This window comes from Halichoeres trimaculatus, unplaced genomic scaffold (assembly GCF_033239565.1).
Source record: "Halichoeres trimaculatus isolate MK-OKI-2021-1 unplaced genomic scaffold, fHalTri1.1 fHalTri1_scaffold_10, whole genome shotgun sequence".
NCBI classification, from domain to species: Eukaryota; Metazoa; Chordata; class Actinopteri; order Labriformes; family Labridae; genus Halichoeres; species Halichoeres trimaculatus.
Genome location: NW_027437187.1, coordinates 21,782,626 through 21,800,904, shown reverse-complemented (window position 1 = coordinate 21,800,904; position 18,279 = coordinate 21,782,626). Strand labels below are relative to the sequence as shown.

Genomic DNA, 18,279 nt, shown 5'->3' with positions numbered 1-18,279 from the left:
TTTTAAAGAATCGTGATGTTTTCATTAAATAATTTATCTAAAAAAAAACATTGGTTTACTGGACAACATCAAGATAAAAAAAGGTACCTCATTGTCCACAGGAGATGCCAACATCAGCACAAATATACTGTCCCTTAAAAGAGCTTTAACCAATAAACAAAACTTACAGATGTAATATTAACATATATAAGATGTATAATTATTTAAAGGCTAGTCACTTGAATGATTAAACTAAGATTTTAAGTCTCAAACTGTTTTACTTTGTTATTGTGTCAGTTCATTTGTCACACAGACCCCATGTTTTACCCAGCTATTACATGGTTCTGGACTCTAACACTTTGATCCCCCTTTATGTGCTCTGGTGTAAATATTCGGGGTAAAAAGAAATAGATGAGTTTTGCTTTCTGTTGAGTTCAGCATTATCAGATTTCAGTGTAATTTGAATACATTTGTCACAATAGGCTGCAGAAACTGGCTGATAGATTACAAGTGAAATGCATTAAAACTCCAGATCTATGGAACATGACATGTCGCCTTGAAGGCTTTCCTATTATAAAAGCCCATGTAGAAAAAAGGTATTTATTTAGTGTTTTTGAAAAATGTATACTTGAAGAGTTTATGTGTGTTATGGCTGGGATATAGTTTAAGCTGAAAGTGTTAAGGCTAACTAAAGACCTTATTAATACTAATTATTATGAAACCATGAAACTTCACCTCGTATCTGAGGTTAGTCCTTATTACACCTGTCATGCCATGACAAACAGCTCGAGATTTTGCAGTCAATAAGTAAGAACTGGGAAGGAGAGATCTCAGGCAGCTGTAATAATGTTATGTATATATTGATCACTGCATGGTGATGGGGTTTCGATGTAAAAGTGCTGGAGAATTAAATATGCATACCTCACCATAACTCAGGCAGAGCTCCAGGAAAACAGGGTTTTAAAACTGTATTGCTTTCAATGTACAGATCTTTATGACTATGTGGTGCAAAAGCTGAATTTCATACTGTTTATTTTACAAATGCATTGAGTTTAGTAACATTTCTGATTTAAAAAGTTGTTTTAAAGCTACAGGATAATTACATGTTAATGAGGGGGTACTGTGCTTGGTTGAAACTTCATACGGTACCTCTGGTACCCACGGAGTTGCTTAATAAGTTTTACAGCTCGTAAAAAAAATAATAAAAAAAATGTTGAACTTGTGTTTTATAAAATCCACGATTCAGCCTATGAAACATTTTGTTTTAGCTGCTGTCTCTTTAAGGCTCTCCACTCCTCAAACCACCTACCCTCTGATTGGCCTCTCTGGGGCAGAGCATTGGGCAGACCTTGGTGTTTGAGGCTTGCTCTCCAACAAGTCATGACCTAGATAGGATATTTTCTCTACATTGACTTTATCATTTCAAGAAGTCTTATGAAGATCTTGCGAAAAATTTGTTTTAATTTTAGAGCAGACCTTTTTGAGCAGTTTACAGACAGATTCAGGGATTTAACCAACCTGTGAATATATAGCAGCTTGAAAATTTGCACACATTAAGCATGTACATCCAGCATTGTTACTTTATATCCATGTTTGAAATATGTACTCCTACTACCCACTCTTCATGGTGGAAAAGATAGAACAGTTGTGAAAAGTTCATGTGCAATCAGTTTATTATAGTTTTCATTATATTAAAGCAAATACATGGAATCACGGCCTTAGGACCTAGCCGTATAAGAAATATTATGTAAAACAAGACCAGCTTTGAATTTATGAATATAATATACTCAAGAAGTGTGCTTTCTGCACCTTTTGGGCCTACTGTAAGCCTCACTTCTTACCATACATGGGTGTGAGATTTCCCCTCCAGCCATTCATGCCCTATGTTAACCTTTCTTTTTTCTCGTGGCGTTTGCTAATCTCACACGCCTCTGAAAAGACACCAGCCTTCAGCATGCTCCTGGCTGTCCTTTCCTGCATCGTTGGAGGGAGCAAAGTGTTCAGATGTGAAGCCTCCTCCGCTCCCTCCCCAGGATGGCAACTAGCCACTCCACTGGGCTCTGCACATGATGGCTCCTGGCCCGCTCTTATGATTGTCTGAAAATGTGAATTTGATGCACTAAACAGTTTGTGTCTGTCATGACTGATTAGCGTCCTTGCTGTGGTCAGTCAGCGGTGCCAAGTCCACAGATAACACTGGGAAGCGCATGCGTGTTTTTGTGACGAGCATGCTAATATGTGAGCATTTGACCCTCAAGCTAAGTAACACATCCAGCAGGACTTGCATAACAAAACATCAGATATTTGAAGGCAGAGGGGAAAGGATTTTTTTCTATAGACAGAACATGACGATGGATGATCATTTTCCATACTCCAACAGGCATGGAAAGTAAAGTTCAAATAAATCCTAATTTCATGTATGAATGATAAACTAACACTTTAAAAGAAACCCTTACACTGGCAGTGAAAATGCAAAGCAGGAAAAAGGAAAAGGAAGGACCTATCCTCCTCTCCAGGCCTGCCTACATTAGCATGTATCAGAAGGGTGGATCTGCTCAGTGATCTTCTACAAACTGTTTCCTCCCACTTTGTTTCACCTCCAGCTCAGAGGTTGTAGAATCCAGCCGCCTGATGGCCTTTGTTCCCCCTTTGTTGTAATCAATGCCTTCCTCCTCTGTTAAGCACTGGAGTTATTGATGCCTCCACACTGGCTGCACTGGGACGCCTGCCAACACGGTGTTAGACTCCTGTTCCAGGGTGACTTCTCCTTGTGCGCTATTGGCTGGGTTTGTGTGATCACAGCCCACCCTGCACTCCCAAGTTTTAGACCGTCAATGACAGAAAGATGACTCTTTTGTGTGGTTCTGCCAAATATAGAAAACCTTGAGAAAAAGAACAGTTTTTGATGAAGATGGCAAAACCAGGGGTAAAACTTTTGTGTGATAATGATGCTTGTTTTGCAGCTACTTTAATAGTTTTAATTCAGCTTAAACAGTATGAAAGCTGTGTAAAGAAGTCTGAAAGATGGTACTTCATCGTAAAAGCCTAACTGCAATCTTTTAAATTAAGAACCTCCTATTTTTTAACTCCTCTGGAATGCAAATGGGCATGTTTCCTTTGCTTTGAGACTTACTCTCCTGTATTCTCTGCTAACGAGAAATGCAGATCAACTTGTTATCACTTGCCAGGTAAATGTGTCCTTGTTGAGGATGCCAGCAAACACTGAAAACAAGAAACCTCCCCCAATGTTTGTGTTTATATTCATCAAAATTAAGCATGGTCCCTGCAGTTATTATTACACTCTACAGCCTTGAGCATTTTCCAAGTGGCTACAACAGTTAATTCAAATCAACAGCACACCTCCATACAACCTTTCACTGCAGGTCTACCATCTTTGCTGTGATATTCCTCCACTGCAAAAAGGTGACATCAGGCAGGTACCAAATTTAGGTTGTTTATAATCAGCTAAAACAAGGATAAAAGTCATGACATGCTGTTGTCTGATACTGCTCTTGTTGTTGACTGTGTGCCGCAGGGCTCCTCCCCAGGCCCGGGGCTCAGAGCTGGAGGTGATCTCCCAGCAGGTAGAGGAGGACAACCAGTGTGTGGCTCCCGTCCAGCTGGTCAGCTTGGCCTACAGAGACTTGCCTTTGGCTGCGCTGGACATTTCCCTCGCTGGATCCCAGCTCATCTCAAACCCAGACGATGAGGACAACAGAGAGGGGTAAGCTGAAAGAAACCACTGACAATTAAACAGACTCTCTTTTGTTTCTGGAGTTTTGAAAGTTAAATGTTGTCCCTGTCTCACTTGATGTAGGACAAACAGTTTCAAGCAGAGCCATCCTGTAGTTTTGCATTTATCTTGGTGAAGCATGCAAGGTCTTTGCTGTAAAAGGCAGAGACTGGAGAGCAACATGTCGCTCTACAACCTGTATTCAGCACTGAGGGTGTCTTTTAAGATCTGTAATCTAATCATGATGTGTAAATTGCATTGTCACACCATCATGAACGATAACTTTTAAACCTTGCATTAATAACAAGTTGGTTAGTCTCTCCTCTTAATAATGGTGGTAATAACGGCAGTGTTAAATATTTTCTCCCCCCCAAAAAGCTCTTTTTTTTCCATGTATCAGACCACAGGAGAGTTTTCCACTCTGCCTATCCTAACTATGTTAGATAAAATACCAGCATTTCTGGTTCATGTTGATAAATGGTTTCCTCTTTTCATGGTACGGTTTGAGCCTGTATTTGTAGATGCAACCACTGACTATAATCACAGGCATTGGTTTTTGGTAGAGATTTTGAGACAATGCTGTGATTTCAACGGCAGAGCCATGTCTGCCTAAAGGCGTGGAGATCATGGTCATCCAATACTGGTTTTTGGCCTTGTCCACCTTGTACAGAGATTATTTCAGGTTTTCTTAACCTTTTAAATCCTGAACCATCAAAAAACAACTGGAAAATGTAAACTATTTAGAGCTGAGATGTACCATACCATCCATAACAACTTTATTTATAAAGCACTTTTAAAAACAACCACAGCTGTGAACAAAGTGCTGTAGCAACCTCAAAGGTCCCATATTATGCTCCTTTTCTGCAGTTTAATATAGATCAATTATGTCTTCATAAAATGGTAGATACATGGTACATAGGTACATGTTTTGGTCCAAAAAGCCAATAAATCAAGCACAGCAGCATTGTTTCCAGGCTCTCATAGCCCCTCTGTTCAGAATGCTCTGATTTAGTGGGCGTGGCCTTCATATGTAAATGGGCCACCACTGATAACCCCGCCCTTCCGCCACTGAGAGCGGTGCCAAGAGCTCTGAGTGCACAATGTTAAGAAAACAGCTAAGCTAGTTTACAGAAACATTACAGGCTAAAACAACAAGCAAACTGCAGCTAAAGTTAGCATCCTGAAGCTAACACAGAGACAGGGGGGACACTGAGGAAAAGCTCTTACATCTGCTCCACAGCACACAGCATTTAAAATACTCACATTTCCGAGGTTTGTTGGTGGATGGTTGGTAATGTGCCTGGATTCAGGACCAGTCTATTCCCTAGCCCTCTGTTGTACTGTCCAAAGTTGGAAAAGCAGTCAGCCGTGAAGTGACTAGCACACACATGCACAGTTTTACTGAGTGTAGCTGGCACATTTCCTTGATCAATGAACTCTAGCCCCTTAGACTTGTCTTCTTCCGAGATGGGAAGCTTGTGCATGGAACTATGTGGCTGTTTACAGCCAAAAATAGAGCAGTGATGGCTCTTCAACTTTGGCATTCTCCTCCCCACTGCTGGAGAGATTTCTCTCCAGCAGTGGGGAGGGGAGTGGGTGGGGAGGAGGTGTGGGGGTATCTGCTCTGGTGGACCAATCAAGTCAGACTTGGTCCTGATTGGTCAAAAAAGGGAATCACTGACGTCGGTAAATCCCCAAAATCCAAACAGCTCGTTTTAGGTCAGGATTTTACATTCACAAGCACTACTAAGTACAGGTTTGGTCATTAAATATCACATTTTGTGGGCTGGGAGGAAAGCCAAAGACCCAGAAAATTTCACTTAAAGACTTAATAAAGTGATTTTTGCATAATATGGGGCCTTTAAGTTTGGCCATCCAACCGCTTCACTTGCCATGGCAACTGAGATGCCTCCAACATATGGATTCCTGACAGAAGCAGTGGTGAAGTTTGATGTCTGTAATTATCAATCAGGACAGTTGGCAAGAATGTTGGAGATTTGGGAGAGTTTGGCGATCATAAACCAGCAAAGACTCATTTTCTTGAAAGATCAGAGTCAGGAACAGCAAAAACATACACAAAAGAAGCAGAGACAGACGAGCAGCCATACACTGGCACCATCTTGTCTCCTTCTCTTTTTTTGTTTATAAACCCATTTCACAGAATATATAAAAATTTTTACAAAGTCATTTTGTTTATTGTATATTTTTTGTATCCTATTCGACACATTGGGTACAGTGGCAACCTTTAAGTAAAGTTTTTAGGAAACACATTCTGTAATGCAGAAAATACTTGTTTAAAAAAAATTAACATTCTTACTACAGTTCTTGAAAATTATCAATGATTTTCCTGAAGAAAAGTGTGTGGATGATTTCTTGAGAGCCGCCATTATTGAAAGGGTCAAAATACAACTTCAGCTGCCTGTAGGGGTATGATAGTTCTCACTGGGGTAGAATGTTTTCTGTCTTTTTTGTTTTAAAGGTTTTTTGACAGGTTTTCAAGGAACTATTTATCATGTTAGTGAAAACTTGTGTATCAAATGTGTTTGGTGTTACAGAGTAATTCCCTTACTGAACTGGAGATGATGAAACACCTAGATTTTTGAAGCTTTAGGCTGAGGAAGATTATTCTGGAAAGTTAAACTGTATGTTCACACAGCAGTGAACCACTTCGTATCTGCTAGCTCTTACAAAATATAGATTTTTACATGATTTGGTAATCATCAGAATCTGTTTTTATCACCATTTAACACAGACTTTCAACTTCTTGCTCTGAAATTTCCAGAAAATGAATTAAAACATATTATAGATAAATTAAAAACAAAGTCAGAACTTGTATTTAATTTGTATAGTTGCAAAAAACACTGACATTAAATTTAAACTGATGGCCCAAGTTTTTACTCGCACAGTTAAGACATTTTGAATCACGCTCCTGTTTCATATCAGGGCATGGCAGTAGAGGATATTTGGTGATGACTCTATCAATGTCACCATGCTGAGTGGACAATGTGTCCACTGATGTGTTCATTTCAGCTCCATGACACAGCAATTTCTTGCTACCAGACAGCCTTCTGTCCATGCTGTCAATTTGTGACAGAAAAAAAAAATTACTGTTAGCTTCGTAGCTTCACTGAAATGTCAGAGCCCTGTGGTGGTGGTGATGTTTTTGTGCATATGTGTGTGTGTGCATGTGCATGTATATTGTTGTCTTATCCCTGTATCTCCTTACTTTGGGCCCAGCACCCCTGGGACAGGATACGCCCCTACTCGAGCCCCCTGCAGCCTGTGTCCATTGCTCTGGGCTCAGGAAGCGTGACTCACAGCCCTTTGGCATGCTGCTACGTTGGCATCCATGCGGAGAAGGTCGACAAACAGCATAAGCTTAATTAAAGCATCCGGCATTTCGCCATCCAAGCCCCGGTGTGTCAGCTGACTGTGTCCGGCTGGACTTTGCCCGGTCTGGCCCAGTCCAGGACCATTGCTCTGTGGGACTGAGGGCAGGGACAGATGGGTCCTGTCCTGAACACCCACTCTTTGATTCTACCTCAGATCTTTTTCACGCTGGCTTGCCCACTAAAGGAGCAGAAAACACAGGCATGGCAGTACCACAGCAGAGGGCAGGATCTGGCAGCCCTGCGAAATTATTATCTCAGTTTGTGCCCTCGCACTCATACGCACATGACACCCTGGTGCCCTGGGAGTTGGCATTGTGCAATGGAAAAATCATGCAGTGCCAAAACAAGTCTGATGAACTTATTGATCCAACAATGCAGATTTTCTTTATCTTGGAAACTAAGATGTGATCAAAGAAATAACCTCTTCATTGTCCAGAGAGCCTCGAATTATGCAACCAGCTTGTGAAAACATTGTGCCATCTGTTGTTCATGTGCTTGTTACAGTATGTTCAGGAGCTTTTTAGATTGGAATTCCTGATTTTCAGGTCACAGGCATTCCAAGGCGTATTTGTCATCACAGTTTCGTTCACAAGTTAGCTCTTTGGAAGCACTTTTGGAAAAAGAAAAAGTGAGCTTGTCACTACAGGTCCTGGTTACCTCTGTGACTCACGTGTTTAACATCAGAGGAATGACACACACAGGTGGGATGTGTTTAATCGGGTAAGGCTTTAATTTGTGGAGACAATCAAAGGCCCTTAAAACAAAGCAAAGAACTTGCTTCTTCAAGGCTGCGATGACTTTTAAAACCTAGGATGATTGATGGTAAATTTGGTCATTCAGTATATTATTTTTTTCTCCTTTTTCTGTCTTCAACTAGAGCTTTAATTTGGATCTTGAAAGGGGACAAAAAACTATGAAGACTAAAGAAATAGCTTTCTAGTGGTCAGATGATGCAAAACTAAGAGCCGATTGCTTGTCCTTGATAAGGCTTTAAAATTGTTTTTGTTGCATTTTTAATGTGGGAAAAAAAAGAGCAACAGAAAACACACCAGTGATGCACATTTAGGCTTGCATTGCAGCTTCTCGTGGCTCTTTATCAGGAGCCGTGGGCGATCATGTAGGAGGTGGATGTTCTTGCGGACCACAAGGGGCACACACAGTACTTGCAAAATTTTGTGCAGTGGTGAGCTGGATGGGAGTTGGGATTGATAGATTTTGACAGAAAGCTTCAGAACTTGATGGAAAGTCCAGAGTGAAGGCAGCGTTATTTGAAATTAGTCACCTATTGCATTGTAGTAATTTGTCCGTCTGAAACACCTGCGTTTTTAATTGCTTCTTTTCTGATGACTACACAATTGCAGTTGTTTCTGAGACGGCGTAATATGTGGTGTCATGTTTCTTTTATGAGATGTGCAAAAAAACAACAAAACAATAATAAATGAGGATTTTTTTATATGATGCCGTTAAAGGAAGGATACAGCCACAAATCTGTGTTTGCATAATTCTCTCTATTTATAAGATGCTGCTTGCATAAAAGCACATCATTTTTTTCGGTCTGAGCGATCGCGTTTTTCCTGCGCTCAGTTATGACTTCTTTTTGTGACCTCTAGATTGGATAGTCTCCTGAAGAACACCTCCCTGCCTGGCTCTAGGCTGCATATCCCGCACATGTCCGAGTTTATCATCCGCAGATCATCCTCCTGCCTACATCAGCAGCAGCGTATGCTGTTGATCTCCGAGGGCCCGACTGAGAGGTGTGAGGCTATGCATCAATGACAGATGGTTCAAATGGGTCAACCTGCCGCTTTGACTGGAGGAGAGAGGAGGCGGAGGAGGAGATAAAGAGAAAGATGGAGGAGGGGACGGATTAGGCGACCCTCCTCTGTAATTTCATTCACAAAGCTGCAGATCACAAGGAATGTCTCCATTTGATAAATGTCATATCAGTCTGTTTTAGACAAGATTGTGGGATTAAGCCTGTGCTATGAGAAATAGCGACAGTCACGTTTTTTAGCTGTGGGATGACAGGTGAAATGTCAGAATTGAGACAAGCTTGAGTCCAGTATAGATTGATTAATGCTCTATATATTGCTCACATCCCTCATGAAAATAAAGTTCTCTGGCAGCTAGCTTGTTAATCCAGCAACATGCTTGCAATCAAAGCTGGGTTGATAGCACTGAAGTTGGAAGTGGATGATATAATTAGAAACATGTGGTCTTCAGAAAATAGTGCTGCGAGATCTTGCCAGAATCTAGTATAAATCTTGGCAGCAGCATATATTTCACAGGGCTTTGGAAGCAGAGCCATACTACACCTGTTCTGTGGTGATGGATGTCTGAAAAGAGAGAAAGATCCCCCCCAGCCGCCCTCCACCCCTGACTCTATTTCAAACACAGAGAGAAACATTCCTCTCCATCAAATTGTCTCTCCTGCCTGGCACCATGTGCGACACAATAGATGACATTTGAGTGCAGGGTTTGAGGGTTTGTTAATATTCACAGACATGCAAAGTGTGAGATTGCTTTTTAGGCTGAGAGCGAGAGAGATCAAGTGTCCTGGTGAAAATCCATTTATCAGGGACAGCTTGTCTGCTGCTCCGCACATGGAGCCCCATCCATCTCCATTTGCCGAGGATCTGTGGCCCATTTTTCTGGCAAAGACCAGCTCTGAGGCCCCTCTGCTGGTTCTGCTTGGAGGACACAAGGAGCAGAGAGGTGACTGCAGATCAAAGAGGTCTTGTTGTACTGGAAAGCTGCATGCATTTTCATGAAGAAAAAGAAAACTCAGAGGGCGTGCCAAAAGCTGGACAGTTTTTATTGGCAACTGTAATTGATTAGCCTTCTTTATTTGATTTGTTTATTTGCTGCAAAAGTGTTTGCCAATTCTCTGGGTGTGAGACTGTGAGAGATTAATAGCAATGAGATGTAGAAAATCTGAAAAGTACAATTGATTGCCCATGATACTTCACTTTATTCAGCATATTTATTGCTTCGCTGGTTTTCAACTCTCAGGACATCTTCGCTTCTTTTGGCTGTGACAACACAGATGACTCAGCAGTGGTTACACAGGGAAGGGTTGAGCCAGTAGTTATGTTGGAATTTATTTTGTTTGGCAGAAACTCGCCTGCTCTTTTTCAGGAATCAGACGTTAAAAAGGGGGAAACCTGTACAACAGATTTGATTGAATGCCCCACAGTGTGTATAAAAGAGGTTTGGGGACAGGTGTAACACCAAGACTTTGAATATTCTAAAATCCTTATACCCTGTCCTGTTCAGTAGTCTGCTGGCATACAGTGGTCCATTTCTCCCTCCCTCCCTTCCTCAAAGACATAGAACACAAGTCATGTTATCAAATTTAGTCAATAACATAGTCGCACCATATCAAAAATTAAATCCATTTTTGTCCCAGACGGACCTTGAAAGGTAATCTATGCACCTTTTTTTTTTTTCGAATTTAGATTACTGAAATCTCTGCCTCTCCAGCATAAATCAAAAATCCCTGTCAAGCCTCCAATTCGTGCAGAACTCAGCAGCCAGGCTTTCTCACAGGTTTTGATAGACGGCATCACATGATTCCTATTTTAGTCTCTCTTCACTGGCTCCCAGTTAGTTTTAGAATAGATTTTAAGATTTTACTGATCATTTTTAAAGCACGCACAGGGCTGGCTCTAAGCAACGTATCTGATCTACTGATCCCATATGAGCCGGCCCACAGCTGTAGATCCTCGAATGGGAACCTCCTGGTTGTTCCAAAGTCAAGGTTTAAAACCAGAGGAGACAGAGTCTTTTTGATCAGGGTCCCCATGACTGCCCGAGGTTATAAGGCTCGCACAATCAGTTTCATCTTCTGAACCTTTTCTTAAAACAAACTCTGTTGCCTTTATGCTATGATGTTTTCATTATTTATGTTGTCTTTATCTTTTCTTTTTTTTCATTTCTTTTTCATTCTTTTACTTCTTGTTTCCTCTGGTCCTCGTGGTCTGAGTTTATAATGTTGGGTTCTTGTACTGCCTGGGTTCCTGTTGCTTATTTTATGTATTGTACACTTGGAGCATCTTTCCCCAGCAAGCTCTTTCATTCACTGTATGTTAGCTGATTTTTTAAATCAAATTTTATCTGTTTTTTTTCTAGTACTACTGTCAAAGCACTATGTAAACATTTTTTTTAAAGCTGCTAAGCTAATATTATTATTATGATTAATAATAATAATAATAATAATAATAATAATAATAATGATAATAAAAACAATAATAATAATTTTTATTATTATTATTATTATTATTATTATTATTATTATTATTATTATTATTATTATTATTATTATTATTAATTTAATTAATCTTGTTTGGAAAATCATTCATGACATGTTACCTGAAAAAAAAACATAGTTTATTATATAATCAAAGCAAAGAACACAATACAAATCAAAAAGCATAATTTCTAGAATCCTATATCCTATCCTAATAGCAAACTACAAAACAAGATAAGCGCTGTACTGATCCAGCTGCAATATTGGGAAACAAAAATATATATTTATTAAGATAGGGGGTGGAGAAAAAAACAATGCAACTGTTTTATATTGGATTCTGTATGCTGTTTCTGTCAGTAAAAATATGTTTAGATAAGTTTAAAAAAAAAAAAAAGATCACAGATTCAGACTCAGGTGGAAATGCAACTCTTTTTAACTTGTTTTTAAGACACCTTGCCCAGCAGGGATCAAAGGTCACACTGCTGCATTTGTGAGAGCGTGGGTAAAATCTCAGGAGAAAAAAATGGTTAAGGGACATTGAAAAAGTTTTTCTCCAAAAATAATTCAGCTCGTTTAATTTGCATCTGTACATGAATAAATGAACAGCTGGCAGGCACAGTGATCTAAGTCTTGAACTATGTCTTTATTAATCATTTAGGAAGCAAATGTAATTGTGTGCCAGCTGCCACAGGTCTGTACCCTGATGTGCTGAATTTTTTTTAACCCAGCAAAGTTGCTCTGTTGTAAATATGCAATCAAGACATCAATCAAGAGTTCCCATCAATTATTCAGAGGCCTCGCACAGCACTGAAAGTCATTCAGAGTGACTCTGTTTGAACCCTTTCTTCGCAAACAATTTGAAGGAGAGGCTAGTGTTTGCAGTAGTTCATTTGCTGGTAATGTCTGTGTATGTGTGTCTCAATCAATACTGTAGACAAGTTGATAGAGTCTTTTTACGCTCATTACTACCAAATGAATTTTTCCCTCTGCAGCACTTCCACCTCACCCTTTAACACAGCAGCACAGCGGCACCTCTGATTTAATTTCCATTTAACTTGCACCTAATGAGTCTACATTGTATTTTAGCTCCTCTCAATTACAGGGGACAGTAAAATGAACAAGATGATCCTCCTGATAGGAGAGTCACTTATCTGGGGCTGGAGCCAAAACTCTGTCCTGCCTGTGTGAATGGGCCCCAGCAGGGCGGGCCGACACCTTCCTCTGTGCTCATCACTCGGGCTGATGTCTTTGTCTGCTCTCTCCTCTCTGGCCCTTCTGCTGCAGCCGGTCTCATGTACAGCATGCCATCACTTCCATCCCAGGCAGGTTGCTATTGATCGGTCACATGACCTAATCCCCTCACTGTGCGCTGCTGTCGGGCGCACTTCAATCTTCCCTCGGTGTGTTACTGCAGCAGCTGCAGGCCTCTTGACGTCTTTATGAACCTGTCCACAGCACATGCCACCCTGCATCCCTCATTTCCTCTCTACGTTATGTTCTTCCTGCGTGTGTGAGTGTGTGTGTTTGTGTGTGCGTTAGCGTGCATGACCAACCCTTAAGTTATTGCCCATTCGATCCGCTCCTGCTGTGACCCAGGGAGAGAGCGAGGTGATTTTCTTCCACCACTAAAGCAGTCTCACTTCCTTCATAAATACTTCAGGTCCTCAGCGTTCAAGGTTTAAAGTGATTTCCCTAAAATTAAGTTTCAGAGCTTGGAGTAATCCATCACTGCCATTTACTCCCCTTCCAGACAGGGTTTTTCTTTACAGGTTTATTAAATTAATACCTTTTCTGCCCGGCTGTTGGGAGAGGCCTGAATGAATTATGAGTCCACACAGTATGAGTTAAATCATGCTTTTCAGTCCTTAAGGTAACCAAGGTCTCTCTTCCATTTTTTAACTAATGGTCCAAAACTGTCTGCTGACTGTGTGTCAGGTGTATCATTAGGTAAATGTTGCTTTTTCTTGGCTCTGCTCCACCTGCAGATGGAGTTTGACTTTGTTCCTTGTAGACAAATCGGTTCAGGGGTAAATCTCTGCGGTATCAGCTAATGACACCATTACCTTCCTCCACCCCTCTGTCACCCTGGGTGTCGGGCTTCTAATCTGTTGGCGCTGGCTGCCACTGCTGAGGGTGGCTGCAGAGGGCTGAGTGCAGTGGTTAGCCTCTAGGAGAGCTCTGACACAGCGTGGCCCAGCTCCAGCCTCTGTGCTGACCTTGATGGAGGATGGTCAGGATATGTAACCGTGTCTCAGCAGAGGTTCAACTACAAAGTGATGCTCGATGAGATCTCCTCACTCTGTTCCATCCTTAAAGAAGGACTTCAATGTTGAATATTTCGTGTGTTTTGTCATAGTTCTGGCTGTGATACTCCTTGGTTACAGTAAAATTATCTTCAGCAATCTCTGGTTGAGTTTTTGGTCTAGGCTCAAAGATTGAGTTGTTTTCCTTTGTTAACATTGCTCAGGAATTAGACAGCAAGATGTCTGTTTGTCAAGGTAAGCCACTTTCATTTATCAAGTCCTCTTTTAAGCCACCTGAGTTTCAATCAATTAGTGAAGTAGTTAATAAGCTTAAAAAAACATCTACACCAGGACATGACAATATTTCTGCATTTCTTGTTAACAAGTGAGAGTCAATACTGTAGCCTCTTGCACACATTTGATTTATGCTATGACAAAAGAAGAACAAGAAGATTAAAAGCTGATGTCATATGCTCTTTTAGCAGTTATATATCAATATCTGTTTCCTATCTTTTAAAGACTATTAGAAAAACATTTATACAAAATGATTTCTTTAATCTACACCAGTATAAAAAAGTGTTTTTGTAGTATTTTTGAGATGCTTAAATACAGTAAATGATTACATTCTATTTCAAAATTTTCTTGAATATGGTTTTTATTAAACAAAAAAACATTAAAGGTAAAAACCTTTATTTTCAATAGAAACCATTTATTTTGTTTTGAAGGTTGCTTCTTAGACAAAGCCAAATTACATGTGGGGTCCCACAGGGGTCCACTCTGGGACCATAAACTTTCACCTGTATTGTTCGCAGATTGTCTCTCACACACATTTGAATACATTGATGAGGGATAAAGAAATTCAAAGTGAGTCTGTCGAGGTGCCCCAGGTATCAATCAGGTATCATAACTTGATTCCTGGGAGATTTTGTTGATGAGAATCTGAGTTTGAAAGAACAAATTGTTTGGTTAGCGTGAAAACTAATAAATCTCTTTGTATTTTCAGAGGGATAAATCGTCTTATTACCACTAATTGTCTCCCTACCATTACTGCCTCATTTAATCCAAAACTTTCATACTGTATAGTTTGAGCTAGTACTTTTCTAAAGCACTCAATGAAATTCTGCTCCTTGAAAAATGCTTTGTAAGGGTGGCAACAAGATCAAATATTATTTTTTGATGAAAACCTTTTTTCTCACAGCACTGAATTTCAGGATCATTTTTTTTCATTGTTTCATTCATTGTTCCCCGGCAATCTGTGATCCGACTAATAAGATACAAACATTAGTATATATTTAAGACCCCTACATCTAAATATGTAAAGCTGACACATGAGTTCGTTGTTCCTGCTTCTATTGTACACTCCATAGACAATATTACTGCATTCACTTAGTCCTGACAATTGCATTTTGAGTAGAATAACCGAAAGAAACACTTAAATGATAATAAGCTGAAATAATCCTTTAACACAATTAGCATCCCTCTTTGTTCTCTTAAATTCTCCCTTCCTCCTCCCAGGATCTCTCTCCAGTTCACTCTTGGATGAGCCCCAGTGCCTTTGAACCAGGCTTCCCCTCTCTGTGTTTGCCACCTTCCCTCAGAGCTAAACCAAGAGGGGATAGAGGAAAAAAAGTATTCCCTCTTGTCCTTTGACAGACTTTGCCCGTAGCTTCCCTCCTGTGGGTGACAGGTGACAGTGAATAGTAACACATACACACACGCACACCTTCTTGTCTGTGTGGCGCTTTCTAAGAGCACACCTGAGAAGTGTTGGTGTGGGAAGCAAGGCTCTATCAGAAAGGAAAAGCCCTGGGTGACTTCTGGAGATTTGTCATTATTTATTGACCACAAATCCCCCCGAGTCTCAGTCAGTCACAATCTCTGACTGAAGGAAGTTGAAGGGGGAGCAGGGATGGATTTAAGGCATGTCTGACACTCATATCTTCTGGCACAATGTCCTCTGACAAGAAGCAAGCACACAAGGGACACCAGCACACTCTAAACTATTGGAAAATATACAGCAACGAGAAAGAGGTGAGCATTTGAGAATGTGTAAAACACATCCTGGATCAGGAAGTGTCACATTTCAAAAGCAGGCATGAAGATATCCGAGCACAAACATTGTCATGAAAAAAAACAGATGAAGGTGCTGTCCCACAGTTAAGCAATCATTTTGGTGCTATGAGTGACTGCACCTTCCAGATGGTGTGTATATGCTGCCTCTCAGTCATGCAGGGCGAACTATAAAACATGCAGTTATCACCCAGTCAGTCATAGTGCTCACACAGAAAAGCCTATAGACTTGCTACTCCTCTACCTGTAAACAAAACAGTTGCCAAGTTGGGCATTTACAGCGACAGTATTTGACCAAAACACTTTTCCTGAGTCTTGGCCGAGCAGCATGGAGGGAGGGAACATGGAGCGGCGTGCGGGTATAAAAACAGGCATGTTCTGATCAGACTAAAATGATTCAGCACTTGAGAGAGGACTACAACAGATGTCGAGTAATCAGTTGCCAAAGATATACAAAAACAATCTAGTGGCTGTTCAACAGAGAGCTTTCATGGGGGGAGAATGGCTGCAGAAAATTCTGTAATAAATGTTTCATTTGGATGTAAAGAAACCTCAAGTGAGAGTACAACTTATACATTAACTTAGTGCTGCTGCTAAATTTTTGGCATCAAAGATTTCATGAAGTGGAGCCTTCTTACCTCTGTTTTTTTAGAAGTGGAAACCAAGGTTTATTTGCTTTTTGAAGTACTTATCTGTGCTGATCTGTTGTTATGGACAATCTGTGTTTGTCTCTAAATTTAAGCAACGACCAAAGTAACCCACTATTAATCCCCTTTGTTTCCAAATCTCTTCTAACTTCCTTCCTTTCCGTCTCTTTCTGCCTCCTCGTCAGGTCAAACTGGCTGAAGCCGTGCTGCGGGCGCCGGGCAGCGCTGTGGCAGGTCTGTCTGCTGTCAGCGGGCTTTAACTGTTTCCTGGTGGCCTGTGTCATACTGGTGGTGCTGCTGCTGACGCTGGAGCTGCTCATAGACACCAAGCTGTTGCAGTGTGAGTGTCCTTATTGTACTGATTGTTTTTTATTGAGCATTGATCATAAGGATGTGGATTCAAGGACATGGTTCTGAGGAGGTTTGTTTTACTTAGTGTGTGAACCTGACTTGCATTACAATTGTGATGGGGGGATAAGAGTGGGCAGCTCAGCACAATTTTTCTAGTTAAACATAGGAAGTAAATAAAGGCATCAACACAAAACCAATGATAAACTGAAGTTCACAAAACTTATGCTCAAAATACAAGGAACAGATTATGTGCTGGCATGACATGACACACCAACTCTGTCAGACTGCCACAAGGTTATATTTGACCTGCTTCCCATGGAGTATTTGACATATTGGTCTAAAAGGAAAATTAGAACATTTCATCATATATGGAATCCGTCTCTTGATTATGTGGGACCGTGAATATGTTAAGTATTCTGGCAGGAGCTTACTAGACCAAAGAGTGTTAGTTAAAAGAGAGGGAGAGCCTGTGTTGTCTGTATCAATTCACTTCCTGTATGTATCTGCATCTATTTTGTGTAAGTTTTGCCGTGTTCATCTAGTCAATGATTCAAGACTGTGCTGTGCCCTGTATACAAGTTTGGGGGATTGTGTTGATTAGGTGGGAGAGTGAGTGTGTTTTTGTAAAGTGAAATGTTAATCAAATAAAAAAACAAACATAATTCATAATATTCATTTGAAGTGGTACCAATATTAGGCTGTATCATGTTTGACCATATCTCTGCAGGCGTGTAATACTAGTTTTGATGAGTTTTTTCTACATACTGTCCTCAGTCTGTGAATGAATTACCTTTTAGTAACGTTAGCAAACGTGAGTTTTCAGGTAACTGTTTTTTTGATTTTCATGGGCTGTACCCACACTCAGAAAAACTAAAAAAAATAGCAAATAAAAAGTTAAATTTTACCTCTAACATAATCTCTTGAATTAAACTGAAATGAGTTTTTCAAAGGTTTTTTTTATCACCTCAACTATATTTTGTAGCAATCAGTACAATATAATATAAGATATGATATGATATGATATGATATGATATGATATGATATGATATGATATGATATGATATGATATGATATGATATGATATGATATTAATGATATGATGCTTTAGTATGCTTTGCTTTATTTTAAAATATACTAGACAAAAATGTTTTTTTTTATTTTTTAAATATTAATGATCAGGGCTTTTCAGGATATGACAGAGCACAGCAGATCACAAACGTGCATACATGTAAATAAGAGTGTGTACCAGCTTCTAGCCTCTCTTTTGGACCTTTAACATCTGCTGCATTGTTTTTTTTATTGCAAAGGGATCTCAGGTTTTTATTATCCATGGTCATCTGAATTATGCTCTCAATAGTCCTAAATAATTATTTCTCTAACGTAAGTCACACCACTTCTCCTCAAGCCACCTCACCTTGATCCACATCACCTGGCATAGTGGAGACATCGCCATATTTCATGACTTGAGGAGCTGAGATCCCGTTTGGTGTCACAGACTAAGTAAAGAGCACTTTGGCAGGATTGTTGCCTCTGCAATATCCAAATGCTGTCAAGTCTTTAGCATTCTCCTGGGACTAACTGACCGACTGACAGTGCAGACAAAGCAGAGTAAGAC

At 40.2% G+C, this 18,279-nt stretch overlaps 1 protein-coding gene across 2 annotated transcripts in view; it reads left to right on the top strand.

Annotated features, from left to right (window-relative positions):
• Positions 1-18,279, top strand: part of tmem266 (transmembrane protein 266) — a 32,377-nt gene that overhangs the window by 7,396 nt on the left and 6,702 nt on the right. For both annotated transcript variants that reach the window (XM_074677033.1, XM_074677034.1), the window contains exons 4-5: positions 3,515-3,703; positions 16,499-16,653. In XM_074677033.1, coding sequence (XP_074533134.1) covers positions 3,515-3,703; positions 16,499-16,653 — 344 coding nt within the window. The remainder of the gene's footprint in view (positions 1-3,514; positions 3,704-16,498; positions 16,654-18,279) is intronic.